This window comes from Salmo salar, chromosome 11, assembly GCF_965601325.2.
Source record: "Salmo salar chromosome 11, fSalSal1, whole genome shotgun sequence".
NCBI classification, from domain to species: Eukaryota; Metazoa; Chordata; class Actinopteri; order Salmoniformes; family Salmonidae; genus Salmo; species Salmo salar.
The window spans coordinates 11,228,899-11,241,728 of NC_138301.1; the positions used below are offsets into that span (position 1 = coordinate 11,228,899).

Genomic DNA, 12,830 nt, shown 5'->3' on the forward strand with positions numbered 1-12,830 from the left:
ACTTTGTGCATGACACAAGTCATTTTTCCAACAATTGTTTACAGACAGATTATTTCACTTATAATTCACTGCATCACAAATTCCAGTGGGTCAGAAGTTTACATACACTAAGTTGACTGTGCATTTAAATGGCTTGGAAAATTATAGAAAATGATGTCATGGCTTTAGAAGCTTCTGATATGCTAATTGACATCATTTGAGTCAATTGGAGGTGTACCTGTGGATGTATTTGAAGGCCTACCTTCAAACTCAGTGCCTCTTTGCTTGACATCATGGGAAAATCAAAAGAAATCAGACAAATAATTGCAGACCTCCACAAGTCTGGTTCATCCTTGGGAGCAATTTCCAAATGCCTGAAGGTACCACGCTCATCTGTACAAACAATAGTACGCAAGTATAAACACCATGGGACCATGCAGCCATTATACTGCTCTGGAAGGAGATGTGTTCTGTCTCCTAGAGATGAACGTGCTTTTTTGCAAAAAAAGTGCAATTCAATCCCAGAACATCAGTCAGGAAGTTAAAGCTTGGTCGCAAATGGGTCTTCCAAATGGACAATGACCCCAAGCATACGTCCAAAGTTGCGGCAAAATGGCTTAAGGACAACAAAGTCAAGGTATTGGAGTAGCCATCACAAAGCCCTGACCTCAATCCTATAGAAAGCGGAACTGAAAAAGCGTGTGCAAGCAAGGAGGCCCACAAACCTGACTCAGTTACACCAGCTCTGTCAGGAGGAATGGGCCAAAATTCACCCAACTTATTGTGGGAAGCTTGTGGAAGGCTACCCGAAACGTTTGACCCAAGTTAAACAATTTAAAGGCAATGCTACCAAATACTAATTGAGTGTATGTAAACTTCTGACCCACTGGGAATGTGATGAAAGAAATAAAAGGTGAAATAAATCATTCTCTCTACTATTATTCTGACATTTCGCATTCTTAAAATAAAGTGGTGATCCTAAAACAGGGATTTTGTACTAGGATTAAATGTCAGGAATTGTGAAAAACTGAGTTTAAATGTATTTGAATAAGGTGTATGTAAACCTCCGACTTCAACTGCATATAACATTCTATTGGTTGCTAGAATTTTGTATAATAATTTAAATTGAAAAATTCTAAGTTTTGAATCCAGCGTCGTTTTGCGTTTCAATTCATAAACCATGGAATCAGTACATCGAAAATCTCTTCCCAACTATTTTGCAATTTATATGGCACAGCTGTCAATTTTTGGGTGCTTAAATTAAATTGGTATATATTTTTATTTATCACAATTTTCTTGAACCATTTTTGGTTTTTAATGCAGGGCCGACTGACAAGTTCCTTACTTTTTCCCCTTTCCACTTGCCTCTTCCATTTTTGTGGTAATGCTGCGAGTTCATGTTGGGTACCCTCGTTCCAATACGTTATAAAAGAGAATGCATTCGTCCACCTTGAATATTATTCATGTTCTGGTTAAAAAAGGCCCTAATGATTTATGCTATACAACGTTTGACATGTTTGAACGAACGTAAATATATTTTTTCCCCTCGTTCATGAAGTGAAGTCCGGCGGGCTTAGATCATGTGCTAACAAGACGGAGATTTTTGGACATAAATGATGAGCTTTTTTGAACAAAACTACATTCGTTATGGACCTGTGATACCTGGAAGTGACATCTGATGAAGAGAATCAAAGGTAATGGATTATTTACATAGTATTTTCGATTTTAGATCTCCCCAACATGACGGCTAGTCTGTATCGCAACGCGTATTTTTCTGGGCGCAGTGCTCAGATTATTGCAAAGTGTGATTTCCCAGTAAGGTTATTTTTAAATCTGGCAAGTTGATTGCGTTCAAGAGATGTAAATCTATAATTCTTTAAATGACAATATAATATTTTACCAATGTTTTCTAATTTTAATTATTTAATTTGTGGTGCTGACTTGACTGCCGGTTATTGGAGGGAAACGATTTCCTCAACATCAATGCCATAGTAAAACGCTGTTTTTGGATATAAATATGAACTTGATAGAACTAAAAATGCATGCATTGTCTAACATAATGTCCTAGGAGTGTCATCTGATGGAGATTGTAAAAGGTTAGTGCATCATTTTAGCTGGTTTTATGGTTTTGGTGACCCTGTCTTTGAATTGACAAAACATTACACACAACTCTTGTAAATGTACTGTCCTAACATACTCTAAATTTATGCTTTCGCCGTAAAACCTTTTTGAAATCGTAAAACGTGGTTAGATTAAGGAGATGTTTATCTTTCAAAGGGTGTAAAATAGTTGTATGTTTGAAAAATTTGAATTTTGACATTTATTTGGATTCAAATTTGCCGCTCTTGAAATGCACCTGCTGTTGATGGAGTGCACCACGGGTGGGACCCACCTAGCCCATAGAGGATAACAGTGAAAGAAGTATTGTTCAACGGATACATTTCAAATCCTACATTTAATCTACTGTCCACCAGACAGCAGAGTGGCGCAGCGGAAGCGTGCTGGGCCCATAACCCAGAGGTCGATGGATCGAAACCATCCTCTGCTATGTTTTTTACATGTTGACAATTCAGCAATGGAAAAAAAAACGCTAATTAAAAAGATCATATAAAACATCTTAATGCAGTAGAGATGATACCTACGTACAGTTATGATTAGACAAAATGAAAGGAGAACTTTGTTTTCAAAGAATGTGTTAAAACCACATTAATATTGCATCATCCTGAAGGTTAAATGCAAATTTGAGGTGCTCACTACCACCTTCTAATGGACAATGGATGAAATAACAGGTAATTTTATCTGAGCAGTTCGAGAACTTCCATTACACATTGTGTCTGTTAGCAAGAAGACTCCAGACCAGATCAACTAAGGCTCATTTTCGTACCTGTAGTCGGTAAAAGCTTAGCCTAATTTTAACAAAAATTCTAACTAAAAGTATGTGTGAGTTTTTCAGGTGACCATCAGGTGGCAGCATTGTCTTTTTAGCCGTTTGAAAAAGAACGTGTGCGTGATTATTTCATTAATGTGGAGGCATTTGTCACTCCTTGTTAGAAAATATTCATGGTCCCGAAGTCAACTGAATACACCGGACAGCCAATCACACACCTTAGAAAATAATGAGAAGTGTTTTTGATGTCTGTTTATGTAGTCTTTTGTGGTACGTTTATACAGGTCAGCCGAAATAGCTCAGTTGGGAGAGCGTTAGACTGAAGATCTAAAGGTCCCTGGTTCGATCCCGGGTTTCGGCAGGTGTTGTTTTTGCGAGAGTTCTAAATTTGGCCTGAAAAACGGAGAGTTGAAGGTTTGAATCCCAGGTACAAAGGGAAAATCTGGTGGGAAGTGATTGTAGTGAGATTATCGTTTGGACAAAAGACCATCTTCTCCTCAACTCCTTCATCTCTATGTATATCAAATATACTCCATTTAGTATATGTTACGTTTCATATTATATGTAATATTTGGGAATGTCCATCATCCATTTCGTATGATATGTTATGAATTATAATTCGTATGATGTTACGAATTTCAAAAAAGTACTATACATTACGAATTAGTCAAATGTACAATATGTTAAGATTTTGAAAAACATGTGTTACGAATTCGAATTTGTCTTACACAACTGACATATTTGCTTTTATGACTTCACACATTTATTTTGGGATCCAACACTGTAAAAGTAATTTGATTGATGACCCACGAGTGGAGAAGCTTCTTATTTCATACAAGCGCATTTTCGTCCACGTTGAGTCTCCTTGCCGCCGCAACTCGATTAAATTGGACCTTTCTCAAAAGGAGGCGAGAGAGGACGTAGAAGAGAGGACGCAGGACTTGAGCGAATGTAATTGAGTATGGAACGCCGTTTGGGTCTTAAAGCATGTGGTCAAAACGCGATCTTTTTAATGCTACGTGTGTAAAGTAAACAGGTGCAGGCGCTAAATTAACGTTTTCACGAGTCAAATAAGCGTGTGCAAGTGTGTTTGCAGGCGGTTCAAGCAGGGGCGGAAATCCCGGGGGGATTGGGGGGACACGACCCCCCCATCCTGGGAAAAATATGATTTGTCCCCCCCCCCCAATATATCACTGAAACATAACTATGTAATTTAAATAATATTAATAATACGCAATGAAAGCAATTGTGCTGATTATAGACACTTAATAGCGCGTTTTTAAGTTTCAAAAGATTGTGACCCCCCCACCCTTTGCCTCACAATGGTTTGATCCACTGCCAGTTCCTTTGTTGGCAAGGTAACAGGTCGTGTCTACTGTCTGAAAGGCACTCAATGAACCTACCTGACGTGAGGTTAATCCAGTCAATCGCGCACACACACTAGCTGAATATGCAGAGCTAGCGCGCAAATATTAACTATTTAGCTAGCTAGTACCTATTCCATTTATGTGGCCTCGTCAAAGATGGAATCTTTGCTATCGTCAATTTATTCCAAGAATCAGCATGCAGATGATGTAAATTAGTGCTTCAAAGTCCCTGTGATAAGGTTAGCGATAAACTGAAGTCCAAACTGAACAGAACTACACTCTCTTCTACCATTGTCTTAAATATATTTAATGGTCTCGTTGCAAAAGCTAAATTGTCGCAAGGGAACTTTTATTTATTTATTTTATTTCACTTTTATTTAACCCAGGTAGCAAAGATTATAGCAAACACCATTGAAACGGAATTGGTGCTCGCTAGCTTTGCAAATTCAGCTATTGTTGGAAGCCAGCCAATATGAAACAAACTATTAAAATTACAAAAGGTTGCAGCATATGTTGTGTAAATGGTGAACTCATACAGCTGTCAACTCTTGTCATTTTAATCCGTTTCACATTTGCTAGCTACCTTTTAGATCGAAGCCCAAATAGAATGATTGAAGATGATAGAAGCCCATCTCCTACTGTAAATAACCTACACACTGTGTGTGTAGCCAGCCCGCCAGCCAGGTAGAAAAATGGCAGAAAAATAAAAGACGGACATCAGAGTATTTTTCAATACACCAAAACGCAAAGTAAGAACCCTAGTAGCCTAATATCTCAAAGACTAGTTGATAAAATGTTCATAAGAAAGAAATGAAATTCTAATGGAAATGTTTCACAATGATGTCATTAGGCAGAGCAGGCAACAGATGGCACACAGACAGCAGAGTTGGGGACAGATATGCAGGGACAGACTGGCAGAGACAGGGAGTCTCAGGTAAGTTTGTTGAGTCTTTGTTTGGCAACATTATGAAAGGTTCTCCATTTTTTTGACTTGTAAAATAGGAACATAATTGGAAAATGCCATGGATACCCCCACTCTCAGCTTAAACTGGTGACTGAACTAAGATTTGTTAAAGGCAATGGTATTGCTGTTGTGATTAGTTGTGTAGTTTTGGGTACCGGTAGTTAGGAGTACGGCAAACACCTTATTTCTTTGGTTCCTCAATATACATTTACCATATTACAATGTAGGCTATGTGTTACAGCACTACTTTTGGTGTCCCCCTCAGGAATTGCTCTTGAGAAAATTTCATGTAATTGTCCCCTCCAAAGTTGATATCAGATTTTCGCCCCTGCCTAGACACTCCAGACCCTTTTTGAATATATAATGTAACAAAAGTCAATGAATTTGCCCTGAAGAAGTTAACTAAACTTGAAATTCCTAAGATATATGGAAACTCACTACTCAAGAGCATCCCGTATCCTGCTTTCTAAGTAGAACTTAGAAGGGCATCCCTCTCCAATGTACGAATGTATCGCACTGGACCCTAAGAACTTAATTTAGCGCGTGAAGAAGTTAATTTAATGTGTGCACGCGTTAATTTAGCGCATGCACGCGTTAATTTAGCGCATGCACGCGTTAATTTAGCGCCTGCACCTGCTTACTTTACGCACGCAGCATTAAAACTATCGCGTTTTGATCACGTGCTTTAAGACCCAAGCGGCGTTCCATAATTGAGAAAGGGCCAATTAGTTAGCAGGCGAACGAAGGAGTGCCCTCGCCTGCGCGATAGCCTCCTCCCAGAGAGGAAGCAGAAGAGTATCTTACCTGTCCTTCCCGGAAGAGTTTTAAGATCCGCTACACCACCTTTGAAACAGCTGTTGTTTACTGGGAGGAGAAAAGCATGCACATATTTCAAAACATTATGCTACTTAGCCTTTTATCTATAAAATGTCTAGCACAACTTCTACTTTTACTTTACACATTTAAACTGTGATTAAACCCTTGTAGCCTAAATGTCATTTGAATGATGCCGCTTGAGTGAAGGTGTCTCATCTCCTTCAAGCGCATGTGTTTCCACATTTCCTCCCCTCCCCTGCTCTCCTTGGTTACGTTTGACCTTTTTCAAAAGGAGGCGAGGAGAGGATGGAGGAGTTGAGCATTCCAATTGAGAATCTCCCCTACACCTAGATGCCATCTCCTGACAATTGCATTGCAAAACAAGACACATTTCTGTTCTCTGCTAACATGGACAACAGAGCTCAGTAATTGTAGTCCCCCTGGCAATGGTGAGTCAAGGAAATTTCTGGTTGCTACATATCGGTGTCTGCAACCAAGCAATAGCCAAGAATTGCACTCGTCAACCAATCTGAGACGCCAGTGCAACCAAGAAGTAACCAAGAATTGACCAATGAGAACAGAGTTATATAATTGTCAAGAACTACTATAGAAGATACGTTTTAACACGTTTTGCGGCTTATGTGATCTTTTTCTGAAATCAGAAGGTTCTTTTCGATTGTAATAACTAGCACTAGCAGGTAAGATCAGTGCATTAGGCTACATCACGTTAGTACAGTTGGCTAACAACTTAGTATCACTGTACAGTATTTACAGTAACAGAAGCTAGCTGCGTGTTTTGACAGGTTGTCAGAATAGTTTGTCACATCATCATCAAAATAGTCTGTCAGCCCCAATATTTCCATACTAGGCTGAAATCATTGTCTGATTTTATTTTAGGCCTATGTTTTGTCACATCCAGTTGGCTAACATTAGATACTTTGAAATGACTTAACAAACGCTACAGCTAACTAGCTGTTTATATTGAATAAGCATGCACTTGCTTACGCTTCTGTGTGTTCTAATGTGCTGAGCAAGTTAAGACGTTAAAGGTTAAACACTATTCATTTAATGTTCCCATCTATACATCCAATCTGCTCACTGTGATTAAATGTTACATCTTATAGTCATAATTACAAACTTTCCCCCTTATTTCCATAGCAGACATGGTTATTATTGTGTTATTACCATTTTACCATTTATTTTTAAAGTAAATACCTGAAAATGCCAGAGCCAGCCTGCAGACCCTTATACTACGAATGTAGTTTGAGGAGTTAGCGAGGAAACTTTGGTCAACTCTGAGTTCAACTTGGGATAACTGCTACCAATAAAGTCGCTCTCCTTTTAGCCAGGTACATTTACATGTCACCGAAATCTTCAGATCTAACATGCTCCTGGGCAGGCTAACTCAGGGCTAACTACATTTATCATGAATTAAGTGTCTGAGCCGCGAGTTGAGGACCAATTCAATCAGATTCCCTCCCTCTCGCAAACATTGCATTCATTTGAGGAAGACAACTGATTAAATACTTTATTAATAAAATGTGCCAAATATGGTCATGAGGGGAAGCCCAGTGGCCGGCAGTGGGAGAAGATGGAACCAGATGGATTTTGGCCAACATTCCGCACATTTTCTCATCGATGAAACATTTGATCTCAATACAGATTTCTCTTCCCAAAACTAGAATCTGTTTTCCGAACAGAGTGGACTAAGATTTGTAGACTTTACCCTTCGCCAAAGTTTTAACAAATTGCGTTGTTTAGAAGGAATGCAAAGGCGAATTGAGTTATTGCACACATGTACTTTACAGAGTAGGCGTTCCCTAACGGAAATATGCAAATGTCCTTCTGTAAATAACAACAGCCAGAGTTCTCACGCTGAGGTGTTCATACTTATATAGCCCACAATCAGTGATCACCACTGAGACCACTCAGCAGGCTTCAGTAGGCTACGTAAACGCTGACTGATCGATTATTCAGTGTTAAAAATGTTATGCTAATGAAACTACAGGAGCAACCCAATATAGCTAGAGTCACTGAGGACAAAACAGCTGGTAGCTTAATGTGGACTGTTTATAAGAACGGAGAAAAACATCACCTCCTCCACACTGGTCTGCATGTGTATGTGAGGGATGGAGACAGGAGATAAAAACATGTACTGAACACATACACAGAGTGGGATTTTTAATTAAAGAGCCCCATGCAAGGTCACTTTCCTTGTTGAAGAGGCAGGTCATGTTGATCCTCCCGCTAATTGGGAACCAGAGGCGCTTGTCCAACCCTGGGGGGAGGAAGGCCCGTTCTTCTCTTCCTGTAAATAACTGTTTCAGTAGTGTGTATATATGGCACTGTCTGACCCATTTAAAAAGTACAGGCTACCACTGAGTCAGAGCCAGCCAGTGAGTCAAACACGTTTCATAGAGCACCAAAAAGAAGCCCTGGCAACAAACAAAAAAATCAATTAATGAAAAGATCTGACCGATACATGTTTTTGGAAACATTGCTATTCAACTGAAAACCTTTGGGAACTGTGTTACTGTTAATGTCACTTGAGAAGGTGTTTAACTTTAGTCTGTCCACCAATACACCACCCAATTGTCTTCATGCATTGAGCATTGTCATGAGGAATGAGCCTTGCCAACTTGCCAGAGATAATAATGAAGTAACCTAGTAAATATTCCTTTGTCACTGGTCTTCTCTCCTTCTCAGGAAGCAGAATGGTAAAAGACCATAGGCAGTTCCAGCAGCCTACTATAACATTGTGTATTTCACATAACCACCATCAGATGGCGACTACAGACTAGGTTAACTAACCTCAATCAGACTGATGCACGTGAAATCATCATTCATTTGGATCGCAAAGGTTTCTTTCAATGGTCTTTCTTTCCTGTCGCCTGCGGAGTCTTGTGGGATACCTGTGTCCCCAGTGATATGTCTAGGCGTCGTTTTAATAAATAATGTGTCCTGTTTCTTTGGTGAACAGCTGCTTTTTCCCCCCCCCCACATTAGCCTCATTCACAACTCGTGTCACCAAGGCTTACGCGACCTATGGGCCGAAATGCTGAGAAGCATCTATTGGAAACGCTTGATGTCTCAGATGCTCTTGGCTAATCCACTGACAACTTGTAGCACATAACTTATCAATTACAAACAAATCGTGTTATTTAAAAGGACTGATTGACTATGGTCAGCCTTGCGAATGGCTGGTAAAAATCTCACCTGTCCAGATGAATTTTGGCGCCCTCCATCGCCAACTCTCCATGGCACTGCCCCAACTAGTGTTAAAACTATGCTAGTTAGCCAACCCCTTCAACGCAGGTAGGCTATAACTTATGGAGAGTAAACAGCCTAATTACTCGGCAAAATAATTACATCACTGGCATGATGGCATTGCATTTTCAGAAGAGGAGAATCCCTCAGCCCGCCTGCGCGTCATTTTCAATCACGTCTCTGTAGAGCGGTCCACACACACTCCCTCTCCTCCCTGAGACGTAACTCTCAGAGGCAAACCCTGCCTCGCGGTGACGTCACTCGCTCGGCTACTAGATAAATATGGGGATCCGTATGTTTCCCTGGATCAAACCGAAACTTCTCTTCACTGAAGGATAGATAGATCGCAAGTGGATTGCCTGGTTCAGGATTTTGGAATACGTCAGACCCACATCAAATGTAAGTTTTCTTATGGAATTGAATGATTTTACAGTCGTGATTAATACATGAATTAGGCTATGGCTGTTTCAAATCATTTGAGTTCCACTTCAATTTTAACATTGCTCAATGCTCCATCAAACCGTAATTCATATTATAGGATACAGGCACATTATTGTCTTAAATGACTTTGTTCAAATAAATATGACACAAAAGTTCATATAAACTGTGGCCTAATAAAGGATTTTTTTTAAATCAACACCTAGGCGTAGTGATGAGAAATGCATTTTTTTTGTCGGAGTTGGTTGCTTTTCATGTTTACAGCAGAATCGTACTAAAGAGCGCATCTATTTCACAGACAAAAAAGTAATGACTTTGAACAAAAGTGACAAATTGCGGAACATGGACAAAAGAAGAGGGAGCATGCCGTGTCCCATGCACCTGCAGAACCTGCACAGAAGAAGCATGCCAGTGGACGACCGCGAGATGCGCAAGGCGCAAACTGGAGAGCTGTCCAACCTCATGCGCCGCACCTCCTACACCACCGGTGAGCCTCACAGAGACAGCTGTGTATCGGACTCGTCCGATTCGGTTATATCCTCCGGCAGCGACTCCGAGGGACAAGTGTACAAGGTTGTTCTCCTCGGCGAGCAGGGTGTCGGCAAGTCTAGCCTGGCACGTATTTTCGGTGGAGTCGAGGATGGTCACGACTGCGACGAGACAGGTGTGTGTCTGATGACCATTACTGATGATGATGGCGTTGAAGTTTATATGGCATTGAGAATACACCACAAATAAATACTTTTTTTAAAGCAAAGATAATAACTGTTTGACTGTGGCTGTCCTCAGCACCCCATTAGAGCTAATGCACATAAGCTCCAAACTAAGTAAATATAGGATTGGTTTCCATATCATCTTGGCACACAGGCTGAAGTACATTGATTATTGCTATTTCCATCCAGTCAGTAAGGCGCCACCCATAAAGTACTGCTGTCGACATATACAGCCACAGAGATAGTGGATGGGAGATATGAAAATCAATGACTGAGGGAAGGAGACACTAATGTACAGTAGTACCCATCACAGATATAGGTTAATTGAAAGTTAATAGCTGTACCTAAAGGCATCATAAAATGGGCAATAGAAATGGGCAATAGTGAGTGAGACCTCACACTTGACCCAGTTAGTGGGTATATATCATTTTGGCCAGGAGTATTTATTTATCTGTCTGCTTGCTTTTGTTTCAGGAAACACGTATGACAGATCGATTGAGGTGGACGAGGAGGAGGCGTCCATCTTGTTGTACGACATTTGGGAACAGGTGAGGCATATAACGCAATTTCCGTTTGACCCTCAGAAAATTGGTCTTAGTCATAGCGTATAATTTGATGTAATGTGTAGTGCTCTAATGCTGGTGTATAATATAATATACCACTATAACAACTTTAATTTGAGCACCTGCAGCTTTTGATTAGGTAAGGATTGTAACTAATCAAATTCTATTTCTCCTTGCTTACAGGATAACAGTCAGTGGCTGAAGGAACAGTGCATGAGGATAGGTGACGCCTACATCATCGTCTACTCAGTAACAGACAAGTCCAGCTTTGAGAAGGCGTCAGAGCTACGCATCCAGCTACGCAGAGCTCGCCAGTCTGAGAACATTCCCATCATCCTTGTGGGCAATAAGAGCGACCTGGTGCGGTCCAGAGAAGTCTCTGTGGATGGTAAGTGACGGTGATCTCTTCTGACCAAGGCATCTCTGTATTTGCATAGTGCTACTTATTTTAGAATGACTGCTGTAGTTAAAGCTAGTATCAAAGTGTTATGCGAAGGCATAATGATGAGGGTGAAGTCACTGTCCCAAGGGAACACTATAGATTCTTACCTGCGCCTCCCCTCCTTTTTTTGTTGTTGCAGAGGGCAGCGCCTGCGCTGTGGTGTTTGACTGCAAGTTCATCGAGACCTCAGCCAATCTCCACCACAATGTCAGGGACCTGTTCGAGGGCATCGTCCGGCAGATCCGACTGCGCAAAGACAGCAAAGAGGAGAACGCTCGCCGTATGGCCAACTGCAAGCGACGCGAGAGCATCGGCAAGAAGGCCAAGCGTTTCCTGGGCCGTATGGTGGCCCGGAAGAACAAGAAGATGGCCTTCAGACAGAAGTCCAAGTCCTGCCATGACCTCTCGGTCCTCTGAGAGTACAGTATCTGGACTGCTGTTTTCTCTTTGGCCTTCAAGACCAGACGCTGTGTGTTTTTAACACTAACCCCAAGGACTGCTAGAGCTGTACAGAAATTATATATTTTATTATATTCATTAAACACAACAGACATGTCCATGTTAATGATCTGCATGAGGTTTCAGTTGAGTCTTTTGTCTTGCTTATGTATAGATGTTGATACTTCTTGTGAATGTATATTCAATCCACCAAGGCTTGTTATTTTCAACCATGAGTTGTAAGATTGCCTTGATAATGGGGGACAGTGTGTTTGGTTCTACTCCATTTAGTGTTGGTAGAGTTGTATATAGCCCTCATTAAAGATTAGATTATGGTACGCTGAGTGATTTCACTGCATTCTGTCACATGGAGTCATTATTACTTGAAACTGGGTACGCTGGTTCGTACTTTGGCCATGATACTAAGGACAGGAATAATGTGTAATGGGGGTTAGGCCAGGTTTTGGAAAAATATATTATTCTATTGTTCTAACCTTCAGCCCAGATGTGAATGAAGAAAGCAATAATAAGTTATATTTGTCATGTGAATGTAATGTTTTCTTTTAAATACAGTTGATTTTCACTTCCTTTTAATATTCAATCATTTTGTTATGTTTACTTTTTTAATAAAAAAATGAAATACAACTATTCCATATTTTTTCTTGCCCAGATCATAAAACAATTAGACTACACCATAAACAAAAGTTAAATACATTACCGTTCAAAAGTTTGGGGTCACTTAGAAATGTCCTTGTTTTCCATGAAAACATACATGAAATGAGTTGCAAAATGAATAGGAAATATAGTCAAGATGTTGAAAAGGTTATAAATAATGATTTTTAATTGAAATATAATTATGTCCTTCAAACTTTGCTTTCGTTAAAGAATTCTCCATTTGCAGCAATTAAAGCTTTGCAGACCTTTGGCATTCTAGTTGTCAATTTGTTGAGGTAATC

At 40.2% G+C, this 12,830-nt stretch overlaps 1 protein-coding gene and 1 non-coding gene across 2 annotated transcripts; both read left to right on the plus strand.

The window, feature by feature from the left end:
- The first annotated feature begins 3,154 nt into the window (after positions 1-3,154).
- trnaf-gaa (transfer RNA phenylalanine (anticodon GAA)) lies at positions 3,155-3,227 on the plus strand. Its single transcript has one exon. It is a non-coding gene; the product is annotated as a tRNA-Phe (tRNA).
- A 6,319-nt stretch (positions 3,228-9,546) lies between these two features.
- Positions 9,547-12,522, plus strand: LOC106561976 (GTP-binding protein RAD-like). The gene is made up of 5 exons (XM_014126474.3): positions 9,547-9,679; positions 10,017-10,382; positions 10,906-10,979; positions 11,178-11,382; positions 11,576-12,522. Exons 2-5 carry the CDS (start codon positions 10,028-10,030, stop codon positions 11,851-11,853), a joined length of 912 nt encoding a protein of 303 aa, XP_013981949.1. The 5' UTR covers positions 9,547-9,679; positions 10,017-10,027; the 3' UTR covers positions 11,854-12,522.
- The last annotated feature ends 308 nt before the right edge of the window (positions 12,523-12,830 follow it).

Bases quoted from the DNA above. Each gene is read 5' to 3' on its own strand.
- LOC106561976 (XM_014126474.3), top strand. From the start codon at position 10,028: ATGACTTTGAACAAAAGTGACAAATTGCGGAACATGGACAAAAGAAGA. The intron at 10,383-10,905 runs GTGTGTGTCTGA...CTTTTGTTTCAG, and splicing joins TCACGACTGCGACGAGACAG to GAAACACGTATGACAGATCG. The intron at 10,980-11,177 runs GTGAGGCATATA...CCTTGCTTACAG, and splicing joins TGTACGACATTTGGGAACAG to GATAACAGTCAGTGGCTGAA.